Below are 23767 nucleotides of genomic sequence, written 5' to 3'. Positions count from 1 at the left end.
TGCATATTAACCCAGAAAACTCGGTATGAAACGCTGTTACTCAAATAAGTGATCGATATATTTTATTTTCCTGCACAGGTTGTGTTCATGTCTTGATATGAAGTTTGAGTCTATTTTTAATTGTCCAGGTTTAATTTGTTTATTCCGAGTCATATAGAGGGGCTTCTAATGGATTATCCACAGAGGGGGGGGGGGGGGTCATGTCTCACGTCTGTCTGATTTCATTAAATGTCATAATAGAGATAAATCCATCCAATGAAACGGCTGAAATAAGGCAAAGACCTGAGAAAGTGTAATCATAATAAAACTTTATTGACTGAGTGCCATGACTGCGTTCGATCGCCCACATGAATCTCACACACACACACACACACTTCACTGAAGAACATTGTCAGATCTTTTAAAGGAATCGCAGGACGAACACTGACGCTTTTTTTATTTTTTAATCCTTTATGCAAAAAAAAGATGTTCAGCCAGTCTGAGAGTGACGGCTCACTGACGTCTCCTTCCTTCATCACTGATATATGACACGAGCCTCTCCTGACACTAACTACTGATCCTTTAGAGACAGCAGCTCCTTCTACTGAACGGATCTGAAGATGAGCTCCATCTGACAACAATGGAGCCGAGACGAGTGGAGCTGCTGCTGGTGACAGGGTCCGTCTCCTGCTCCTCTTCATCACTTGTTTCCTGGCACCATGCTGAAACACACACACACACACACACACACACACATTAACCACCACTGATGAAGTTGTGTGTTGCATTAACGGAGGAATGTGTGATTTTTTTATCTAGTAGGTGTCGCCCTTGAGCTCCCCCTCCTCAACTCGAGTTAGCACAAACAGGCTAAAACAACTGGAACCTCTGTGTCTCAAGCTGCATGCTCAATTTACATGTTAGCGCCCTCTAGTTAGCTGCTAGCTTCATGCTGCATGTGAATTTACACAGCATGACAGTGATCTAAAGAGAGAGAGAGACAGAGCGAGAGAGAGACAGAGACAGAGCGAGAGAGAGACAGAGAGAGACACAGAGCGAGAGAGAGACAGAGCGAGAGAGAGACAGAGACAGAGCGAGAGAGAGACAGAGACAGAGCGAGAGAGAGACAGAGAGAGACACAGAGCGAGAGAGAGAGAGACAGAGCGAGAGAGAGAGAGACAGAGCGAGAGAGAGACAGAGCGAGAGAGAGAGAGAGACAGAGCGAGAGAGAGAGAGAGACAGAGCGAGAGAGAGAGAGAGACAGAGCGAGAGAGAGAGAGACAGAGCGAGAGAGAGAGACAGAGCGAGAGAGAGAGAGAGACAGAGCGAGAGAGAGACAGAGAGAGACACAGAGCGAGAGAGAGACAGAGCGAGAGAGAGAGAGACAGAGCGAGAGAGAGAGAGACAGAGCGAGAGAGAGAGACAGAGCGAGAGAGAGAGAGACAGAGCGAGAGAGAGAGACAGAGCGAGAGAGAGAGAGAGAGACACAGAGAGACAGAGCGAGAGAGAGAGAGAGACAGAGCGACAGAGAGAGACAGAGCGAGAGAGAGACAGAGCGAGAGAGAGACAGAGAGAGAGAGAGACAGAGCGAGAGAGAGAGAGACAGAGCGAGAGAGAGAGAGAGACAGAGCGACAGAGAGAGACAGAGCGAGAGAGAGACAGAGAGAGAGAGAGACAGAGCGAGAGAGAGAGAGACAGCGAGAGAGAGACAGAGAGAGAGAGAGAGAGAGAGAGAGACAGAGCGAGAGAGAGAGACAGAGCGAGAGAGAGAGACAGAGCGAGAGAGAGAGACAGAGCGAGAGAGAGAGAGAGACAGAGCGAGAGAGAGAGAGAGACAGAGCGAGACAGAGCGAGAGAGAGAGAGACAGAGCGAGAGAGAGAGACAGAGCGAGAGAGAGACAGAGCGAGAGAGAGACAGAGACAGAGCGAGAGAGAGAGAGAGACAGAGCGAGAGAGAGAGAGAGACAGAGCGAGAGAGAGAGAGACAGAGCGAGAGAGAGAGAGAGAGCGAGAGAGAGACAGAGCGAGAGAGAGAGACAGAGAGCGAGAGAGAGACAGAGCGAGAGAGAGAGAGACAGAGAGCGAGAGAGAGACAGAGCGAGAGAGAGAGAGACAGAGCGAGAGAGAGAGAGAGACAGAGAGCGAGAGAGAGACAGAGCGAGAGAGAGAGAGACAGAGCGAGAGAGAGAGACAGAGCGAGAGAGAGAGAGACAGAGAGCGAGAGAGAGACAGAGAGAGAGAGAGAGAGAGACAGAGCGAGAGACAGAGCGAGAGAGAGACAGAGCGAGAGAGAGAGAGACAGAGCGAGAGACAGAGCGAGAGAGAGACAGAGCGAGAGAGAGAGAGACAGAGCGAGAGAGAGAGACAGAGCGAGAGAGAGAGAGACAGAGAGCGAGAGAGAGACACAGAGCGAGAGAGAGAGAGACAGAGCGAGAGACAGAGCGAGAGAGAGACAGAGCGAGAGAGAGAGAGACAGAGCGAGAGACAGAGCGAGAGAGAGACAGAGCGAGAGAGAGAGAGACAGAGCGAGAGAGAGAGACAGAGCGAGAGAGAGAGAGAGACAGAGCGAGAGAGAGAGAGACAGAGCGAGAGAGAGAGAGAGAGACAGAGAGCGAGAGAGAGACAGAGCGAGAGAGAGAGAGACAGAGCGAGAGAGAGAGACAGACAGAGCGAGAGAGAGAGACAGAGCGAGAGAGAGAGAGAGAGACAGACAGCGAGAGAGAGACAGAGCGAGAGAGAGAGAGACAGAGCGAGAGAGAGACAGAGAGCGAGAGAGAGACAGAGCGAGAGAGAGAGACAGAGAGCGAGAGAGAGACAGAGCGAGAGAGAGAGAGACAGAGCGAGAGAGAGAGAGAGACAGAGAGCGAGAGAGAGACAGAGCGAGAGAGAGAGAGACAGAGCGAGAGAGAGAGAGACAGAGCGAGAGAGAGAGAGACAGAGCGAGAGAGAGACAGAGCGAGAGAGAGAGCGAGAGAGAGAGAGAGAGAGAGAGAGAGACAGATTGGGTGCAAACTTACTTGGAAAAGTTCTTCTGATCCTGGAGGTTCAGCACCAAGCTGTCAGCGTTCAGGTACACCTTGTTCTGAGAGGTCGCCACCTGCAGGTAGACTCAGACTTTACTATCATCATCATCATCATCATCTTCATCAGTCTGTACTTTCATGTCTTCTGTTTCTCTGACATAAACATGTGATACACTGACCGTCTTTGCGATGGTTTGTGCCGCTCTGATTCTCCTCAGCTTCAGGTACCCGGGGTTTTTAGTCACTGCCAGACCCAGCTGACACACACACACACACACACACACACACACACACACACACACACACACACACACACACACAGAGAGAGAGAACACGGTCAGCAGACACGTAATGCCTGGTATGTCATTAACCTCCTGACATGGAGCGTGGTGTGGTTGTACTGGGAGTCAGTCAGTCACCATTTTGGCGGCCTCAGCTTCTCCCTCCGCCTGGATGATCTTCTGTCTTTGGTCCTGTTTGGCTTTCTCCACGTAGAACTGAGCCCTCTGCGCCTCCTGCTGGGCTGAAACACACACACAGGCCGTTTGTATTCATCCAACAGGTGCAGCTCATTCTGCAAAGATCATGACGACCGAGAGAGGAGACGTTAGCACGTTAGCAACAGTTAGCACGAGGACAAACAGGAACAGCTCCAGAAGCTTCTACACTCGCTACCATCCTTAAATCAAGACGGCGTGCCACGTCGGGACTCCAGCACACGTTAAGAGATCCTCCCAGAATGCACTGCACGCTGAAGTCGATCTCGTGGTGCATTCACAGGGTGTCGGACACGTCGGCGTTTCCGAGTGGTAAAACGCACATGGAACGCCAGCGTACTTTTTCCATTCATGCACGTACGTCACGTCGACGTTTTGCTCAAGTACAACGTTGGACAGAAACGCTGCACGGATATCTGCGTGCTAGCGTCCACGCGAGCCGACAACAGGCGCCCTGATTCCTGTGAAACAGCGAGAGCAGGTTTCTAGAGCGTCACCTTAGATTTGGACCAATGGGAGGACAGCGTTTAAAAACAACTGTTTTTATATTGGAGGGCGATGAGGCGTCCGTGGTCGAGGCTTACCGACTTGCTTGGCCTCCACGGCGGCGGTGTACTGGCTGCTGAAGCTCAGCTCGGTGATGGCCACGTCGTCCAGGATGATGTTGAAGTCTTTGGCCCGCTCGAACAGCTCCCTGCGCACCAGCAGGGACACCTGCGGAGACACACGCCACGTGTAAGAGTGGACAAGAGACGGAGAGGCGGGGACACGGCGCTCGTCTCACCACACACCTGCGCTCTCTGCGTGATGAGCTGCGAGGCGTTGAACTTGGCCACCACCGACTTGAGGACCTCGTTGACGATGGAGGGCAGAACTCGCTCGTCGTAGTCCTTTCCAAGCTGCTGATACATGACGGGGAGTTTGGAGGCCAGCGGCCTGGACAACACGCGCACCGCTATGTTCACCATCTGCAGATCTACACACACACACACACACACACAGAACAACACACACACACACACACACAGAACCACACACACACACAGAACAACACACACACACACACAGAACCACACACACACACACACACACACACACACACAGAACCACACACACACACACACACACACACACACACAGAACCACACACACACACACACACACACACAGAACCACACACACACTTCATTCTTTTGAGTTCATCGATACCAGATGTCTTTGTTGCATTAAAAGCCACGCCCCCTCCCCCGTGCTCCCCTAAAGCCACGCCCCCTCCCCCGTGCTCCCCTAAAGCCACGCCCCCTCCACAGGTGCTCCCTCTAAAGCCACGCCCCCATGCTCCCTCTAAAGCCACGCCCCTCCCCCCTCTGTGCTCCAGGGAGGCCTGTGATTGGTTCATCAGAGAGCAGGGAGGCCTGTGATTGGTTCATCAGAGAGCAGGGAGGCCTGTGATTGGTTCATCAGAGAGCAGGGAGGCCTGTGATTGGTTCATCAGATTGGTACCTCGTGGCAGACATTGGTTGAAGTTTTTACAGACTTACAAACTGATACAGATGATGGATTTACTTTGATCCTTTTTCAGAGAACCTGAGTTATTAATTTCTGTCGGGACCTAAAAGACAGTTTCAACCTGGATCTTAAAAAGTGGAGGAAATGACCGACCCTGACTTTAAGTATTTTTTTAATTTATTTTTAAAGCATTTTACATGTTTGGTAAAAACATCAATAAAAAGGAAACATGAGCCAAAGAGGCGTTTTAAGGTGTGTGTGTGTGTGTGTGTGTGTGTGTGTGTGCTGCGTTGTTTACCTTTGCTTCCTGTCAGAGAGGAGATCTTCCTGGGTTTGGCTCTGATGTCATATATGATGGGATACTGGAACCATGGGATCCTACAACACAGACACAGTTAGTGTGTATATGTAACAGGATGCAGTACGCAGCTCCACCAGCAGGGGGCGAAATGACTCCGTGCAGACTGACAGCTCCTGATGGGCTGATTCACTGGAGGATTTTTCACTTTAACTTTTAAGGAGTCAGAGAGGTCCAGAGGTCCAGAGGTCTGCCCCCCCTCCCCCCCGATCTGTTTTTAGTGAGAGTGCTGATCTCACCTGAAGTGTAGACCTTCAGCCAGAATCGTGTCCATCTGCATCCCACCAATCCTGTTGAAGATGATGGCTCTCTGACCGCCCTCGACTGCACACACAAACACACACACACACACAGGTCGTGATCTCAGGTAGGTCCTGGTCTCAGGTAGGTCATGGTCTGGGTCTTTGACCTGAACAGGTCAGGACCGTGTTTACCTGTGTACGTGGCTTCTTTAACGCCGTACGCCAACGCGCCCGCTCCGAGCAGCAGCTTCAGTCCTAATCCTGCACCTTTACCGCCACTCGCCATCCGGCCCGCCAGATCCCTCAGGTGCTGGACCAAACGCTGCGGATTGTGAAGAAAGAGGAAGAGGAGGAGTCAGCGTTAGGACGACGGCAGACATCGTGGAGATAAATACGGCTCGTAATGATTTCACTCCAGAACCTCCCACGTCCCTTAAATCATAAATATTTAAACAGCTTTCCTTCCTTCCTTCCTTCCTTCCCTCCTTCCTTCCTTCCTTCCTTCCTTCCCTCCTTCCTTTCCTCACGTCTCTTAAATCACAACAGACTGTAAATATTAAAACATGTTTTCTTCCTTCCTTCCTTAGTTTCCTCACGTCTCTCCGTGCTTCCGGTGGGCGGGGCTAAGACACAGGTGAGGGTCAAATGGATGCAACTGCTGCTGATTCAAGTCTACCCACAATGCATAGCGCTATCACACGGTAACAGGTCTACTTATAACACAAGTTAAACCCCATCATTAAAACAGAGGAGTAACATTCAGTCCGGGACCGGGTCTAGACTCGTCTGTACGCGGACAGATGAGACTAACTAAAGGCCTGCAGGGTCCAGGTCTACAGCTGAACCACAATCCATTAGACGAGGTCACACTGCTGCTGGTTGTTATGAAGCTAAGCTAACGTGCTAACAAACAGAGTTGAGTCATGAACATGTTGTGAGTTCTTCTTCCGGTCAGACTCGTCAACAGTAGAATCACTCAGCTCTGATCTAACATTCATTTAAACATCATCCAGGGCACTCACTGTGGGCTCCTTGTTCGCCATGCTGCTTCACGTCAAACTCCAAGGTCTTCGTCTTCCTCTTCTTCTTCTTCCTCTCTGAGTTTATTGGCTGATCGCAAGTAAATATTGAGCTGCACAGCGCCCCCTTGTGTCCTGGAGGGCACTCCGTCATAGATGCTTTCCCACTTGGATAAATCTCCTCAAATGATTCCTGATATTTCCAGAAGGATCTGTACATCTGATAACACTGTGGGCCCCTGAAGTTAGAGGCCCCTGAGGTCAGAGGCCCCTGAAGTTAGAGGCCCCTGAGGTTAGAGGCAGCCTGTTATCTTATTTAGTCTTGTACTTATTAGTCTTTAATTAGTATTTATATTGTTAATATTTTGTGTTTACATGTGTACTGAGAGAGTTCGGTCTACTGAAGTTAAATTGTGTGTTAAACAAACCTGACCATTAAAGTTGATTCTGAGTAAGGTAAAGGACCAGCATGCACCTGGGTGGGCTGATGGGTTTTTTTTTTTTACAAGCACGAGAGAAGTAGCAGGAGACATCGTGACATCATGACCATCAGACATGACAGCAGCCGGCTGTGGCTCAGCGGTAGAGTCGTCGTGGTCGTCTTGCTCCCGCTGCTTCGTCATCATGTGTGAATAGATGAGTTTACTCCTGATGGATTCTTTACACAGGAAACTGTGACGGAGTGACCTGCGACCTTTCTCATGGACAGCACAGTCTGACAACAAATACAGATTTTTATAATCCTATGGTCTTTATTAACTTATTTGGATAACGCTAGTTAAGCTATGTTTAATGTTAAAGTAATTAAATATGCGCGTCCGCAACCTGCAGTCAGCGGCGTGTTACCACGCCCCCATATCTCCATATAAGGACATCCGGTTGGTGGACCAGGACGCGAGCGAAGGGGATGTGACGATCTGATGCGCTCTGTTCTGTTCATGATTACTTTATACTTTAAGACAATGCATTAGTTAATTAATTAATTAATTAATTAAGGGTTAATTCACATTTTTAATTCTCGTCTTAAAAAAAAAAACTTCAATAAATTCTACAATAAAGGCAGAAAGTCCAACACATAAACTACAGTCTCTCACGTATCAACACTTTTTTCTAAAATTTATTTTTCCATCCCATGGCGTGCTCCGACCTCCACCTCAGCATCAAGGAAGTGTGGACAACAGGAAGAAGAAGAATACAAAGGAGAGATCCTTCCTGCATATTATCCCATCATGCTCTTCTGTGAGCCATAAAAATAATTTAATTGAACCTTTAAAGTGATTCTACGGGGAGACTAACGGCCACCTGGTGAAACCCGGAGTCCGTCCTCAGTCAGTAAGACGACACAAACATCTTTTTATTACAACATTCAATGACTTTAATTCACAACTTTCTGTCATATTAAAACACAAGTCTATTTTACACAGCCGAGTCAGCTGCTAAGAAGAAAAACAACCCCAAAAAAAACCAATGATGACATGAATGTGACGGATGAGGACGGGAGGTCAAAGGTCAAAACCTAAGCAGGATGTACAGAGCGTCAGGTGAACTACGATTAGTGTGTTTGGGTTTCCACTTCGTCCAGATGATGCAGCTGGAGGATGAATATTAGTCATGTCTGATGCGTGTTTCTGTTAGCTGACAGAGCGTCCCCTCCAACACGCGAAACACGTGTCGTCATGACAACAGTGAGCAGGTTTCCAAGTGATGCAGAGAACGAGCAGCTAAACCTTCTTCCTGTTTGAGCGCGGATCGATGTCCTCCTCTACGCTGAACGTATAACCACTGTCCTACACTCGCTCACACACTGACACACGGGACGCTGTGGGGGGGGGGGGGGCATCAGCTGATCCAACACCCGGCCTCACAGAGACCACAATTCACTGAGCTTTCAGGTGGCGAGTCCTCCGAGCTGAACTAAAGGGGGCGCTGTTGATGGCAGAGTGCGGACACCAGAGACACGACGACAGGAAGTGCTGTGGTTACGTCTCAGGAGAGCCAATGAGCTTCATCGTCCCACACACACACACACTAACGCGCAGAGCAGTGGTCGTATGTTCAGAGTAAAGAAGGTCAGATGTGGGGGGGGGGGGGGGGCGACGCGTCTAGTTTTCTGTTCCTGAGTAAAAACAACCTCGGAGTGCAAGAAACACAAATCATGTCAGAGTGGATCCACGGCTAACTTCAAATCAGTGTGATGTCGTAGAGAGAGGTGACCTTGAACAAAAGGAAGAGAATAGTAACCCCCCCCCCCCTCCCCCCCTCACAAGGTCAGGTCAAAACAAAACAAGAGAACGACCAAACACGACGCTCGACCCGCTGACCAGACGACCACAGATGGTTCCTCTCCGACGCGTGCGTCTCAAATCAGCAGCGAGCGGTTTAACTCTGCAACGTGTGTTTAACCTTTAACCTAATGTGAAGACCTTGGAATGATGTCAGCATTTTGGAAGGTAGGAAGGGGGTCAGAGGTCAGACGTAGAAAAGCCGTACCCTGGAGGTACTGACGTGGAGGTCGTCGTCGAAGAACTTGGTCTCTATGATCACGTTACCACTGAGAGAGAGAGAGAGAGAGAGAGAGAGGGCGAGAGACAGGGGGAGAGAGAGAGAGAGAGAGAGAGAGAGAGAGACAGGGGGAGAGAGAGAGAGAGAGAGAGAGAGAGAGGGAGAGAGAGTGAGAGAGAGAGAGAGAGAGAGAGGGAGAGAGAGAGAGAGAGACAGAGAGAGAGAGACAGACAGACAGAGAGAGAGAGAGACAGAGAGAGAGAGAGACAGACAGACAGACAGAGAGAGAGAGAGAGAGAGAGAGAGACAGACAGAGGGACAGAGAGAGAGAGAGAGAGAGAGAGAGAGAGGGGGAGAGAGAGAGAGACAGACTCCAGTCAACTGAACATGCTAACACGCATGTTCTTCAGATACATGAGAGGAAATACCTCTCCAGGCCAGCAGGTGGCGGTAGTCCGTTGTTATGATACGAGAAAACTATTTACACACGGCTGTCGGTCACCACTCGTATTAAAGGCCGCCGACTAATCCAGAATCATTTTCATTTTTCTATATTTTTTTCATTAAAACTGCTCAAATAAACAAATAAAGAATACTGACTGATGAAAAGTTAAAAATGGCGCCGGCGTTGCCTGCTCTCGGTCTTTTATTGGATAAAGGAAAAAAAAAAAAAAAGAGGCGGAGCCGCTAAATTAATAGAAACCGCACTAAATGGGTGACAGCGTGCTCAGAGGGCTTTCCTGACTCGAGATAAATGAAACCTCCGAACAGCCAATCAGAGAGATTCTTCTCACTAATCCGCGCAGATGTCGAATCTGCAAAAAAAAAAGGCAGACGGACGATGACGGTCGCTCTCCGTCGGCTCCACCAGGACTGAAGGCCAGAGACCAGAGCGTTTCTATAACTTCACAGATAAACCAACAAAATACTAAAATTCTTTTTTTTTTTAAAGTCACTTTTAATCACTCAATGTGAAATCACCCATAACATCCGCAAGATGAATAAATCCACATTTTTATATTTCTGCCATAGTTTACTTCATACTGTGGATTATTTATATTTGATATCATTTATGATGCTGCTACCTGTAAATAACTTTACTATGAATAGAGTTACTTCTTTATATCCTGTTGTTTTTATTTTCAGCTCTGTGCACTTTAAGGTGAATAATAAATAAAGTGTATAATTAAAACAAACAGAAGCAGGAGAGACTCACGTTAAAACGTTGGCGGGCATCATCTGGGACTCTGGAGCTGCTTCTATCAGAGACTGCCACGTGTTGGTGGAGTTCGGGATGACGAAGCCAAACTCAAAGAACCATTCTGCAAAGAGAAACACACACTGTGTTTCCCCCTGTGTGTCTGTAAACCCCACCCATCAACATGTTGTGTGTGTGTGTGTGTGTGTGTGTGTGTGTGGACTCCTGGGGCTCTCTCCCCTGTGACAGCACTCAAACACACGCTAGCAGCAGGTAGCATCAGTGTCACATGTAACAGACAAAGACAAAAAACAAGAGGAGACAAAAAGGCGTTTTATAACGAGGACACGCGGTCTGTGTTCCTGACCTCCTCCTGAAGGTCATCAACCAGTCTAGGAACCCTTCAAGTGTTCAGACCTTAAAACCACAAAGGGGGGGGGGGGGGGTCTGAGGGTCTCTACATCTAAATACTTTGAATTTAAAACCAGAATGATCAGGATCTTTAACACAGACTGTCGGGCGGTTGTGGCTCCAGTCGGTCGTCTCTCACCCAGAAGCAACAGAGTCCGTTTGTCTTTATATGAACGCTGCGTGTAGTTCAGCAGAATCACAACATCAACTAAAGAGCGAAGAACAACAAACAGAACGCAGCAGGTTCATTAGAGAACGGACGTCGTCGTGGTCGTCGTGTGTTTGCGTCGTGGTGCAGTAACAGGATCCAAAGGTCGGAGAACGTCCCGCTGTTCTTAAATATATTCTGTTAGAACAGATCCAGATGTGAAAACAGCTTCAGGTGACTCAGTGGGATGAGTCTCCCCCCCCCCTCCCCCCCCCACACACACACACACCCGATTACCTTCTAGACACTGTCCTTTGAAGAAAACTTTCTGCTCCAGTCTGAACTTCTCCAGTTTCTCTGACGAGGAGAAGTTCAGTTCTCTAGACACCGCTTTACACTTCAGGATCTTCTTTGGGACGCGGGCTGTGGGGAGAGAAAAAAAAAAAAACATTTGAGGAGACATGAGGGTCGCTTTAATTGATGGACTCTTTACTCTGCAGCAGCCTCTACCATCAGTGGTGTAGAGTGAGTGTGTACCTTCATGTTCTACTCCAGGTACCGACAGGTCCTCGGTGCCCTGCCACAGGACTTTACCCGTCTCTGCATCTCGAAGATTCATCCAATTTCTGACAGAGAAAAGTTAAGAGACGACAACGAAGCCAAAAACAAATAAAGAAGATTCTTTATCTTTAAACACTTTAAACAACCTGAAAACTAAATACATCAAGGTTTCAAACCGGCCAAGTCCAGCACATCAAAGCCTCAACATCAAATGTCATCAAATCTTTTCTGGGAATTTGATTTTTTTTTTTTTTTTTTGGTTGTCCTATAAAATTGCTCTCTTCAAATTTCGACTGTAAAAAACGACCATGGGGAAATAGTGCTTCCTCAGAAATCTCCTGGAAAACTTCTGATATTTCCAGGAGGACACAAACGGCCAAACAGAAAGTCCTTTTAAGCTGATTTAAGCAGAATTTTCTCCGGAGAATTCCTCAGGAGCCGATGGGAGGAGTTACTGCAGCACGGTGCACTTTGACCTCTGTGCACGGAGTGAAGCAGCAGCATGATGTTTCCTGTTCTGCAGTTTGCATCTCCTCTGCTCTTTAGTTCATTTTAATCTGCACATCTTTAGTCAACGTCCTCTGAAAAGATGAGAGCTGAACTTAAAGGTCAGAGGTCAGAGGTCAACTCCCACATCATGACCGCCATAAAACCTGCAGTCTGTAATAATGAGTACACGAGTTCCCTCATTGGACGAGAGAGAAACGGACTTCTGTAAACAAGAGTTAAAAACATCGATGTTGTGTCGCTGATCGTTTCATGACGTATTTATACAACGACACGAAGGCGTGACCTGTCGATACATCGCACAGTGACATCACAGTGACATCACAGTGTTTCCACGACGTTTACAGATTGCGTGTTTTTGTTTCTGCAGATTTAAACACGTGAAGGAATCTCGATGTTCACGTGTTTCTTTTCATGACAGCCGTCCTGTTCTATGAGACACGTGTCCTTCAGTGACCTCAGGTGTGATCTGGAGCTGTATGAATAAAATCCACTCGGGGCGCCGTGGTTAGTGTGTGTGGCGTGCGGCCTGGGGTCTTATTTCTCTCTCCTGTCCCATCTCTCCAAGAAAAGGCACAAAACTAATTCTACATATTCTTTGTAATTTTCATTTATTTGACCTTTAAGGGGCGGCGTTGGGGGATCAGGCCACGCCCCCTAATGTGATGGAAGGAGAAACACTGCGTCGCCCATCCAACAAGACGAACTGATTTACAGCCAGTCGATGAAGACTTCTCTTTTTTTTATTCCTGGAAACCTTTTGATGGTTTGAATGTTTTACATCGTCTCCATGTGCTGAATGGATCCGTGTATTTATAAGAGTCTGTTGTTTGTTTGTTTGTTTGGACAACGACAAAAAATATGTCAGAGACAATTTCACGCTTTTTCCAAAAACATTCAAACAGCAGTAGTTTCCTGCTGGCTCTAAATATGAAGATCCAAACAGCTGATTCTGACTGTTTGAAACACACACACACACACACACACACACACACACACACACACACACACACACACACACACACACACACACACACACACACACACACACACACACACACACACACACACACACACACACACACACACACACACACACACACACACACACACACACACACACACAGCTGATTGTGGTGAACACACGGGTCCATGCTTTTTTCAGAAACCTTCAGTTGATGTAAGAGGCAGCGTTATATTTAGAAGAGCCTGGAATAGATTATAGAACAGAAGCATGTAGAGTACTAACAGAGTCTGCCATAGACAGGGGCGTGTCCAGACCTCTGGGACTGGGGCGGACCAACTGGGGCGCTGACTTCTGTGGGGGCGGCCCCCCCCCTCCCCCCGTCTGCACAGGTCTCGTCGACTTTTAAGAAACACCAGATCATGACATCACATTCATTCCAAGCTTCAATCTTCAAGGAGGACAAAAAAAAAAACTCTGTCAAGGAAAATAGCCAATCACAGTCAAGTGATTTGGGGCTAGCACCTGGGGCGGCCAATAAGTCGCCCGTGCAGTCTTTGGACCCGTTTCCACCGAGCGGTCCGGTCTGGATCAGGACGGTTTGGTTCAGTCTGATCCTGTTTGTGTTTCCAACACGTGCACTCTGTGGTCGGCGGCGTGTTAGCCGGATGCAGTTAGCCGCGTTAGCTACGTGATAGCATGACATCATAGCAGCGCGACAACAGAGTACAGCGCTAATAAATTCAACAGTAAACAAAGACCGACATCCAGCAGTTCATCGCCTCTGTCACTGACATGTGACTCTTTATTACTAAACTCCGCCCAGCTGTGTTTCAGAGGAGGCTGTGGGCGGGGTTTGTTCTTTTAACGCCACCGTCGTACGGGACCAATCAGCGGACTGCAGCATTTAGCTCCACCTTATAAGGTCGGATCGATATTCTTGGCACCCCAACAGAAGGGACCCAATAAGTAGGACGGTACGGCTCGGTAATTTGGGAATCTTTCCCGCCTTTAAATCGATGGGAACGCCACGAAATACACGCCGTACTGAGACGAAGCGATCTGAAACCGCTCGGTGGAAACACAGCTGAAGAAAAAAAACCTGCCGCGCTGAAGAAGCTCTCTGCTGTCCTGTCAGGCTGTCACGTCGTCAGCTGTGCCTGACCCCCGCCTCACTACAGACACAATACAGCTGTCAATCACAGAGACACACACACACAAACACACACACACACACACTAACACACACACTCCACACCATCTGTGAGGCCCCTTAACTCTCCTCACCGCCGTCCCCACTGTCCTAAAACACACAGTGACTGAGTGCGCTCACACTGGTGTGTGTGTGTGTGTGTGTGTGTGTGTGTGTGTGTGTGTGTGTGAGACATCACTGAGTGAAGCAGAGGAACATGCTTCCCAAAGTAAACAGGCATCACTCAATCACATCGACGTGTGTTCATGAAAATAGTTGACATTAAAAAAATTGCAACTAGTTTTGCAATTTTTTGCTTCCTGCAACAATTTCATATAAAAAAAAAAATAAAAATCTAAGAACTTTGCAGCATTCGTTGCAATGTTTTGTTTGAAAAGTTGCCATGAAATCAGAAATTTGAGTCTGACTGCATCAGGACCGACTGTGTGAGCAGGATGACCTCGTGGACGCGGCGTGCTCCATGTTTACAAACAGACTCACAAAAGGGACGCACAGTCGATTCTGCACATCAGAGAACACGACAGAGCGACTGTGACCACGCCCAAGAACGCCTCTCTGACCTGCAAGTGTACGGAGCGGTCCGGTCCGGTTAGGCAAAAACAATCTGAACTGAAGACTGAAACAGATTCATTCATCTGAAGCCCGACGAGCCCGACGAGCCCGACCCCTCCCTCCAGGTTTTCTCGTAAAGCGTGGAACGGTTTCTCTAATCCTCTCAAGTCTAACTAAATCCAAACTCCTACATAAACCCCATCGTCCTCCACACCTTCCAGAATAATCCAGGCCACACTGCAGCGTCTCTCTCCTTCATACTCTTTGAAAAGGTCACGCTACTTTAAAAATGACAAGTGTCCGTAAGCTCTGTTTACACGCAGTACTAAGAGACCCCTGCAGGGGGAGCTACTGCTCACAGCTGAAGAGAAAAAACAGCGAAGCGTCACGGACGATTCGCTGATCGAGGATCGGAATCTGATCGGTTTGTTCCTGCAGTCGGCCTAAAGACACGCTGAGCTGGAGCTGAGGCGGGTTTTAAGACTCTTGACCAACCATAACACTGCACCCGCCTGTCAATCATGTCAGCTACACGCCTGAATGTGGATAACACGCATCGCTCATAAAATCCAAACAGTGTGTGTGGATGGAGACATGAGCTGATCACACCTAGCAGGCTGTAAACATATTCAGATCATGGCTGTTTGAATGGGTGTGTATGTGACTTCCTGTGCTGCTGCAGCCAGCCTCTAGTGGACACTCCAGGTACTGCAGGAGTTGACTTTTTTTTTTTTTTCGAGACTGGAGGACGCCGCAGACTTTTAGTGAGACAAACAGAGAGACGGTGGATGAGTGAGAGCGAGAGAGAAAATACAGGAAGACGTGTTGAGGGTGCAAGGAAACATCCAAGTTCATAAATACTCTGCAGACTGAGGTCTATAACAGACGGAGAAATCCACATGGTGTATATATAAATATATATATAATATACCATGAGGATATAAAACACAATAGGCCAAATATTTACAGCTGCTTGAGACAATAAAAGTGTTGTACGAGGCGAAGCAGAGACATCTGGAAGGACGGGAGACGGACAGGAAGTGCTCGTTCACGTTCTCTCAGAAAGACTCGCACGAACTGAACATGAAGAACAAACTGCTCAAAGAGCCCAGACCTCCTCTCAACGTCTTCATCCTGAGTTTATCAACACGCCTCCGACGTCTACATTCATGAACCCAGCCTGAGACAACGTCGCAGACAAACAGAGCCTCCGCCATTAAAGAGCGTCAAAGCAGGTTGTACTCTCCTCAGGACCAGCTGCAGGTGGAGTGTGTGCAAACCACCAGGGTGCATCTCAAAGCTGTCACAAGACACACACACACACACACACGGCAGTTAATGAGTCCCCGGTGAAAACCTGCTGTCAATATTTAGTCTGCATTCATTTCTAAACACGTCTTAATGGATGAAAGTACAGGTCGTATTTTAACACTTTAAATCATTTCATGGGCGACTCCTTCCTGTTTCTTCTTCAGAAGCTTCTTTAAAGAAGTGTCCATCTGCACTTCAGTGAGTGTTCATACATTATATGGATGGACAGATAAAACAGCACGAGTCTTGCAGAACCTCCTGACAGGAGATGCAAGGGAGCAGTAAAGAGACAGAAAACAGGTGAAGCAGGATGAACGCAGGTTTGATTCCAGGCCAACTTCTCTTCCTCTTCTAATAAATGTAAAAGTTTTAACATAACGTTTATGAGCTGACATAAACGGGTCTACTTCACAGGTATGTGACACACAACAACAGATCTCTCTGTCCACAACAACAGCACATATTGCAGAATTATAATACATGCAAAGCTTTCTATTTAAAGTCACAGTTTGATATCTCTTTTTCTGCTAGTCGAGCTTTTTTAAAACTCTCTTTAAGAATACCACGGAGTGTATTTTAGTTTGCAGAGTCAATGCACAGGTCACGTTTCATGCAAAGATAATATCCGTCCATGCTACCTGACAAACACCTGCAGAGATCTTTGCTGTCTCTTCAGCGCGTGCAGCAGCAGCGCGTGCAGCAGCCCACCGATCAGCTAGCTCCACTATTTAGCTAAAAGGCTCGGGCGTTAATATGAGCTAGCAGGCCATCATTGAGAGGATGACCTGGGCTCGCTTGGTTCTGTCTGTCTCGGGTCTTTAGTGTCAAACGGAGAAACAGACGAGAGGTAAAAGTTAGCAAAGCTAGCCTTAAACAGTAACCATCTAGCTAATGATGGATGACGTGATAATAAACAGGACATATCGTTAGCCTTAATGCTACATGCACAACCTGCACAGATCATCCACAGCAGAGGAGGAAAGGATACAGCTTGAAGCCCCTTAAAATCTCCTTGGCCCTGTCTTCGTCTGAAGACATTTCACAAACCGTCTCCTCGAGTCCTCGCAAAGAAAAATCTAGAATCTGTTTAAAAAACAATAAAAAGCTCCGTGGATGTTAGCTTATCTTATTAGCCAACAACATTTAAAATAAAATAACATAAACTGTGTGGACTCGACTATAATGTTGGACCGCAGTTTAAATCTGATCCGATAATGCAATCAGCTTAATATAACAAGCTAACTCAGGGGGCAGCGACGTCCAGCCAATCAGAGGCGCGGGGTAACTCCTGACAGCCAATCACAGACCCGAGAATATAAAAACATGGGCGGGTCTACGATGGATAGAGACGCGTCACCAGGGGCAACGAGAGCTCGGGCTCGTGCGTGTTGTTAAACTCCTTTTTTTGAACCTACAGTTTATTAGACCTCCGCTGACGTCACAACTGCACTAAATTAACTGAAGAAGTAATTAACAAAATATTTTTTTAGAGGTTATTTAACCGAAATGATCATAATTATTTTTTATTTTTTTTTAGAAAATGTGTAGAAAACATACAAGTAACAAGCACAGCACTAAAAATAATGTATAAGAGACTTAAAAGAGACAGTACTTCACAACAAAACAATCAAAAGATGAAAAACAAATGAAATCTTTCTTTAATGAGTATAAAAGAGGACAGATTGTATTACGAGAAGGCCTTTAATATTTGATAAAACCGAGGGATTAATATGACTGAGATACACCGAGATGGATCTACCAATCAGGACGCAAACAATCCGGAGAAATGTTTGTACATGTGTGTAAATAATCATCAAGATTTTAATAATCTATAAACTAACAAAGTTTTTACTTCTTCCTACTTCTTCTCTTTTCGAATACGACTATTCTGTCTTTTTTTTTTAAAATCTCATTTATTAATGTTGTTTCAAAATAAACATTCAATCAATTATTCAATAATTACACAATTAAAACAATAAGTTAATGAAGACAAACAACAGAAAAAGCAGCAGTAGTGATGATCTCTCAAACACCTTAACAAACTGTTGTCTTTTCCCTAGAAATGATTATTTTAATGCTAAAATACAATTATCCATTATTAAATTCTATCCAGAAAGTCAAATATTTTTCAATACTTCCATTTTTAAAACATTTAAATACTTTATGAAATATTGAATATATTTTAAAAAAACTGATAAAACAAAACCTATTAAGATGGATGCACCGTGTTTCCTGTTTTTTTTTTTTTTGTTGAGCTGCTGTAATAAACAAATTTCCCCCATTGGGGGATCAATAAAGTTTATTCTTATCCTTAACAACATTGATGTGATTAATTCACACTATATATGTTTTCATTGTTAAAGTTATCACAAACAAAAACACCATGGCACAATGGCTCATGGGTAATTTTAAAATAACCCTGAATGTTACGGTGGCTGGGAAGGGTAAAAAACACGAGACTAATCTACATTTCATAAAACAAAATTACAAAACCAAAACACTTTTATAAAACACATTTACACTTTTACAAGCATTGAAAATTTTTTTTTAAGTGTCAGCAGACTTTGAGCAGTCCCCAAACAACAGAGTCTGGACGGTGATTCTGAGTTTGTGGCGACAGAAAGATGTTTCGCCCTTCGTGTGTGGACGGTCTCCTGAACTGTTAAAGACCACTAATGAGACGGAGGGACCACTTGGGCCCCACATGGGCCCCACATGGGGACCACATGGGCCCTACATGGGCCCCACATGGGGACCACATGGGTCACAGCGCTCATATCCTGTCCAGTCCGTTTCTCAAGAAACTACGAGACCGAAGTATTTAAACAACTTTCACAATCCCTCCTGGAAGCTTCCTCGATGCACGTCGCCCTCACGTCCTTTTCTTCAGCGTGTGACGGCGGGTAAATGGAATCAAGACCACACAGAGCGAGACCAAGACATTTAGGGGTCAAGACCAAGTCCAAAGTAGGGCGAGACTGAGACAAGGACGAGTCTGTAGTGTTAAATTCTCAGCATCAACTGGAACAATGGGGGATAAAAATCCAATAATGAATAAATCAAAGTTATTTGTTCTATTAGAAAGAGCGTTCTCTCTAATCTCAGCGACGGCGTGGAGAAACAGGCCGTGAGTGGTGGTGGACGTTTAAAAATCCGGCGTCCTCTCCAGTCTGAGAACGAGACAAAAATGCTTCCGATTCCACGACGAGACCAAGACATTAAAAAAAGGAACGATTTTAAATAGTGTGACCCGTCGGCAACGGCGCTTTGAGAAGTCCGAAGACGAGACGGCGCTTTACAAGCTCACGTCCTTTTTCCGTTTCCAGCAGACCAACAAGGCGGAGACGGCCGGTCTCAGAACCAACCAGCCAATCAGCAGGATTAAAACAAACATGGTTTCACAGTAAATATACAAGGTCAAGTCCATTTTTAATAAACGTTTAAATCTCTTTAAAAGGTTTGTGGTGAAACAGACTCGAACACTCAGATTCGTGTTTGATCGCAGTGACAGCCTGAGATCATAATAATAATAATAATGTTATTTCATTAGAGTGACAGTCTGAAGAAACCGTTCTTATGACGCCTTGTTTTGGCGTGCAGTGATCTGTAGCGCCTGCAGGAGGGGAGGAGCTTCAACAGTTTGTGTGCAGGGTGTGGGAGGGGTCTGCAGACGCTGCCCGCCTGCTTCCTGACCCTGGACTGGTATAGATCCTGGATGGGGGGGGGGGGGGGGGGGGACTGATGATCTTTGAGTCCTTAGATAACTTTTTTGTTACGTTTCCAGATTTAACGGTGCGTGAGGCTCAAACACACTGAAACAAATATTAAAAAGTACAATAAATGAATTTACACGCCATTTACTTCCAGAAACATTGTACTTTCTTGGGATGTAACGGCAAATTATAGTGGGGTCATTGTTTTTTTGGGGAAATTTTAAAAGGCAACTCACAAAATTCTTAAACTGTTTTGAGGTATTATAAGACACATTTGGAAATTCAATAGATCAGAATTTTTTTTTTTTAAATATAATCTTGAGACATTTTTGGAGTCGTTTAAGAGTTTAGAAACATTTATGGTTAAATTTCCTTATTTATAAAAACTAGCTTTCTTTCCTCTAAATCAGACATTTGATCTTTTGTTCTTTAATCAGTAAACAGCAGGTTATAAATCCCTACAAACAGACATGAAACGGGAGATGAGTGCTGACATATCTGAGAACAGACGAACAGACCAGGAGCCAGGATTTTATAGTCTCAAACTTTATTCAGTGACAGGTTAGTCCTTCTTGGCGGCAGCCTTCCTCATGGCGGCCAGCACGTTGCTCAGCTCCTCCCTCTTTCTCTTGGCACGGATGTGAGTACCAATCTGTGGAAGAAACAGAGACTCCGGTCAGATTCTTCTCTGCTGAAGGAGGATGGATGTGACACTCAGGAGGAGCAGAGAGACGCTTCAACTTCAACTCCCAGTAAGAATAAAGAGCAATTATTCAACAGTGTTTACCCGTTCAGCTCCACGTTTTACATGTACAACTTCATTTTATTATTATTTATGTCTTTTTTGAAGAGCTCAAAATACAAAAAGTTCATTACAATATTACTTAAAATATATATTACAAAAAAAAAAAAAAAAAACTGGCTCGCAAGCTTTTTCTAAATTGTTTTTTAAAGCCATTTCAACTTTTAATTCCTGATTCCAAAAATGAACCAAAATGCAAAACATTTGTCAGAAGCCGTACGGGCCGTGCTTAATGTGAGAGCAGCTGGTTCAAAGAGCTTCATGTGACACGGTCCTTAAACGCAGCACAGAGAGAGAAACCTTCATCACGCCTCACATCCTGAACTTCAGCTCAACACTAATGTTAGATATCTTTGGAGGATGCATGATGATATATAACTGACGTACTTCCACGACCTGTGCACAGCATGCTTTACTTTAAAATGCCTCCTCCATCACATGTGTGACGTGTTTGTGATGCAGCCTCAGCTGTGACTCAATGAGCTCACCCTCTTCTTGATGAACTTCAGGGCTCTCTTGTCCTTGGACACCTTCAGCAGCTCCATGGCTCGCCTCTCATACGGAGCGAAGCCGCACACCTCGCGGATCATGTCCCGAACAAACTTGCTGTGTTTGGTCAGACGCTGGAAGAGGAAGGACACGACTTTAAAAACAACTCACAAGTCGGACCTTTTTAAAAACTTCACCAGGTGACGTGTGGTCGACGTCACCGTACGAGTTAAACTGTTCAGTTAAATCCTGAAGTGCAGAATGTCAACGATAAAAGAGTCCACGTCTTATGCAAAGGAGAGCTCAACTTTTCTGACAGGCATTTAGTAAACAACTGACAGCAACCAAAGAAGAGACGGGGATATTTCTCAGGACGTTCGGGGGAAAAACAACAAAAATCCAACATCAAGAAACTGCAAAAAGTACATTAACACCAATAACTGATCACATTCATTATCAACTTTGGCATCACTTATAATAAACTTGATTCCTAAACGACTAAGGAGTCTCTTCAGTCCCAGCTGGACGTACTCACCCCACGTCTGCGGCTGTGTTTTGGAGCGGTCACATTCTTGGTGACTGGATGGCCTTTGTTAAGGCCGACGGCCATGGGGTAACGAATAGCCATGTCTGTGGAAGACACCAAGTGATTATTACACATGAAGTGAAAACAGTCACACAGCCAGGTAGAAAACACGCCATGACACGTCTGACGGCCTCATCAGCAAAGTCAGGAAACGAGCATCAACAACTATCAACCATTTAAAGACCGAACATTTAAACCGTGACGTTTCTCTCAGTATATCACCAGGAATGACGAGCTGGTGCTGTGGCACACAGGACCCGTTCACGTGCACGCACGGGACCCGTTCACGTGCACACACACAGGACCCGTTCACGTGCACGCACAGGACCTGTTCACGTGCACACACAGGACCCGTTCACGAGCACACACAGGACCCGTTCACGTACAGGACCCGTTACACAAGAAGTAACCCTGGCACCTCTTCCACATGATCTGAGGTCCACAAAGTTTCTTTTTTTTTTTAAATGCAAACTAGAAACATCTTTTAGTTAGGTTTAAATTCTTATTTTAACTTTGTTTAAATATATATATATATATATACATATATATATATCTTTTGTACATGGTTTTGTCTTTATTACATGTGAAAATGTATCTCTGATGCTCTCACATTAAGTCACTGTTGTTTATTTTTATGTTTTAAAGCACTTTGAGTCTGTCATATTAAATCTGCTTTAAAAATCAATCTGAGCTGCCAGACCAAATTATTATTATTATGAGCCTCATCGGGATTCGAACCGGCGACCCTTACGATTCACAACAGACTACTGACAGCACACACACCAGTCCACTTTACTGGTCCCAACATAAACCTTATTAAGACAGGAGCTTCATTATGAACCCTGCAGACTCAGAACCGGGTCTCAGCTGGTCTCAGCTGAACCCTCAGAGGATTTCTCTCGTGTTGTTGAGACTCCGGGTCAGGAGAATCTAGAAGCTTTAACGAGGTTACTCTACTAAATGTATTGACACGAGTGGATCAATAAAGATGAGCACGTGACCGGTTAAGGTCGTAGTTTAATGTAGTAACACCTGGTTGTGCAGAAACCTGCGGATGGCGGAGATTATTCACGATAGTTGTTCCACATTAAATTCATACCTGTAAGCTGCGATGGCGGTCAGACCGGAAGGACTGTCGGAGGAGCGAAGCAGGAACCAAAAAGAAAAAACGTGTGACCCGGATGTCACTCACGCGCTTTATTAGCAAGAACAGCGCTCGTGCTGGACTGGAAGAGTTACCGCTGTTTTTTTTTTGTCTACAAAAATCAGTTTTGTTTTAACCCACTCTACATGTATTGTTTTTACGTAAATAAAAGAAAATAAAAACATGCCTCAATGCGGTTACACAAGTTTCCGTAAAGCAAGAACCAAAGACCCAAACATTCATGAGAAAATATGATATTTTCAGCTTTTTATCTCAAAGATAAGATAATATATCTTTATTGTCACTGTGATGTTAGAGCAATAGATGTCTTATTAAAAATATACAAAACACTACGACCAAATTTACAAATAAAAATATAAGAATATGGATATGGATCAATAATGCGGAATAAATAGACAGTATGCAGTCTAAATATACACGACGTTGAAAGTGACGTGCTGAATAAAGAAACATATTGCAGTTAAAATATGCACTACGAGGCTCCAACCGTTTTAAACATTACTCTCTCACAATACTCTTTTTCTGAAGCTTCAGAATAACAATTGAAGTTTCAGTGAAACCATAACTCCCCTGGTCGCTTTTTTTTTTAGCTCCAAACAGAGTTCAGGGATCCATTTACTCTTATATATAAGAATAAACTTTGTGTATTTAGTTCAGAAAATAGAGCATAGAATAGTTTTACTTCTCCAACTTTCTCACGCTACAAACTAACCAAATCTACGAAATACTCCTTTAATAGAGTCAGATCAGAGTTTTTGAACAGTGATGCGTTCAAGGACCGTTGCGCATAAGTAAATAAGTTAAAATGTTATGGCATTAATGTTAACAATAATAATTATGATAATAAATATTATTGCGTTCACCTTTTGACATTTGTTCCTAGGATTTTGTAACAATAACTTTGATCGCGTCTTTTAGATTAAGCAGGAAATTTAATTATTCAGGTTAAAACTTGGCGACCATTCTTAATTACAAAAAAGTTATGAAACCAAACTAAGGTTGTCTGCAGTATTACATG

General features: G+C 45.5%; 4 protein-coding genes across 4 annotated transcripts in view; all 4 read right to left on the bottom strand.

The window, feature by feature from the left end:
* The window catches only part of smim24 (small integral membrane protein 24), a 27127-nt gene extending 15511 nt beyond the window's left edge, over positions 1 to 11616 (bottom strand). Inside the window, exon 1 of the mRNA XM_079350173.1 lies at positions 11612 to 11616. The gene's annotated coding sequence lies outside the window, so the exon portion shown is untranslated. The remainder of the gene's footprint in view (positions 1 to 11611) is intronic.
* Positions 292 to 6729, bottom strand: phb2b (prohibitin 2b). Its single transcript, XM_079350166.1, has 10 exons — positions 6631 to 6729; positions 5801 to 5930; positions 5606 to 5690; positions 5307 to 5386; positions 4291 to 4475; positions 4084 to 4213; positions 3422 to 3525; positions 3182 to 3259; positions 2997 to 3076; positions 292 to 701 (listed from the first exon to the last, which is right to left on the bottom strand). Exons 1-10 carry the CDS (start codon positions 6649 to 6651, stop codon positions 680 to 682), a joined length of 915 nt encoding a protein of 304 aa, XP_079206292.1. The 5' UTR covers positions 6652 to 6729; the 3' UTR covers positions 292 to 679.
* pde6d (phosphodiesterase 6D, cGMP-specific, rod, delta) lies at positions 8959 to 17260 on the bottom strand. The gene is made up of 5 exons (XM_079350170.1): positions 16983 to 17260; positions 11424 to 11512; positions 11184 to 11309; positions 10346 to 10451; positions 8959 to 9178 (listed from the first exon to the last, which is right to left on the bottom strand). The coding sequence occupies exons 1-5, from the start codon at positions 17030 to 17032 to the stop codon at positions 9097 to 9099; spliced, it is 453 nt and encodes a 150-aa protein (XP_079206296.1). The 5' UTR covers positions 17033 to 17260; the 3' UTR covers positions 8959 to 9096.
* Positions 17261 to 20237: 2977 nt separating this feature from the next.
* Positions 20238 to 22790, bottom strand: rpl36 (ribosomal protein L36). Its single transcript, XM_079350843.1, has 4 exons — positions 22684 to 22790; positions 21534 to 21628; positions 20998 to 21132; positions 20238 to 20359 (listed from the first exon to the last, which is right to left on the bottom strand). Exons 2-4 carry the CDS (start codon positions 21624 to 21626, stop codon positions 20270 to 20272), a joined length of 318 nt encoding a protein of 105 aa, XP_079206969.1. The 5' UTR covers positions 21627 to 21628; positions 22684 to 22790; the 3' UTR covers positions 20238 to 20269.
* Positions 22791 to 23767: the final 977 nt, after the last annotated feature.

Source organism: Symphodus melops, assembly GCF_947650265.1.
Source record: "Symphodus melops genome assembly, chromosome: 8".
In the NCBI taxonomy this organism is placed as follows: Eukaryota; Metazoa; Chordata; class Actinopteri; order Labriformes; family Labridae; genus Symphodus; species Symphodus melops.
The sequence above is the reverse complement of the archived record's forward strand: the minus strand, read 5'-3'. Positions and strand labels throughout refer to the sequence as shown.

Excerpts from the sequence above, each read along its gene's own strand:
- rpl36 (XM_079350843.1), bottom strand. The coding sequence starts at position 21,626 with ATGGCTATTCGTTACCCCATGGCCGTCGGCCTTAACAAAGGCCATCCA. Across the intron at positions 21,133-21,533 it reads AACACAGCCGCAGACGTGGG|CGTCTGACCAAACACAGCAA; the intron begins GTGAGTACGTCC and ends TTCCTCTTCCAG. Across the intron at positions 20,360-20,997 it reads TGAAGTTCATCAAGAAGAGG|ATTGGTACTCACATCCGTGC; the intron begins GTGAGCTCATTG and ends TTTCTTCCACAG.
- pde6d (XM_079350170.1), bottom strand. The coding sequence starts at position 17,032 with ATGTCTTCAGACGAAGACAGGGCCAAGGAGATTTTAAGGGGCTTCAAG. Across the intron at positions 11,513-16,982 it reads ATTTTAAGGGGCTTCAAGCT|AAATTGGATGAATCTTCGAG; the intron begins GTATCCTTTCCT and ends TTTCTCTGTCAG. Across the intron at positions 9,179-10,345 it reads ATGCCCGCCAACGTTTTAAC|TGGTAACGTGATCATAGAGA; the intron begins GTGAGTCTCTCC and ends TCTCTCTCTCAG.
- phb2b (XM_079350166.1), bottom strand. The coding sequence starts at position 6,651 with ATGGCGAACAAGGAGCCCACA. Across the intron at positions 5,691-5,800 it reads TAAAGAAGCCACGTACACAG|TCGAGGGCGGTCAGAGAGCC; the intron begins GTAAACACGGTC and ends TTGTGTGTGCAG. Across the intron at positions 5,387-5,605 it reads GCTGAAGGTCTACACTTCAG|GATCCCATGGTTCCAGTATC; the intron begins GTGAGATCAGCA and ends TCTGTGTTGTAG.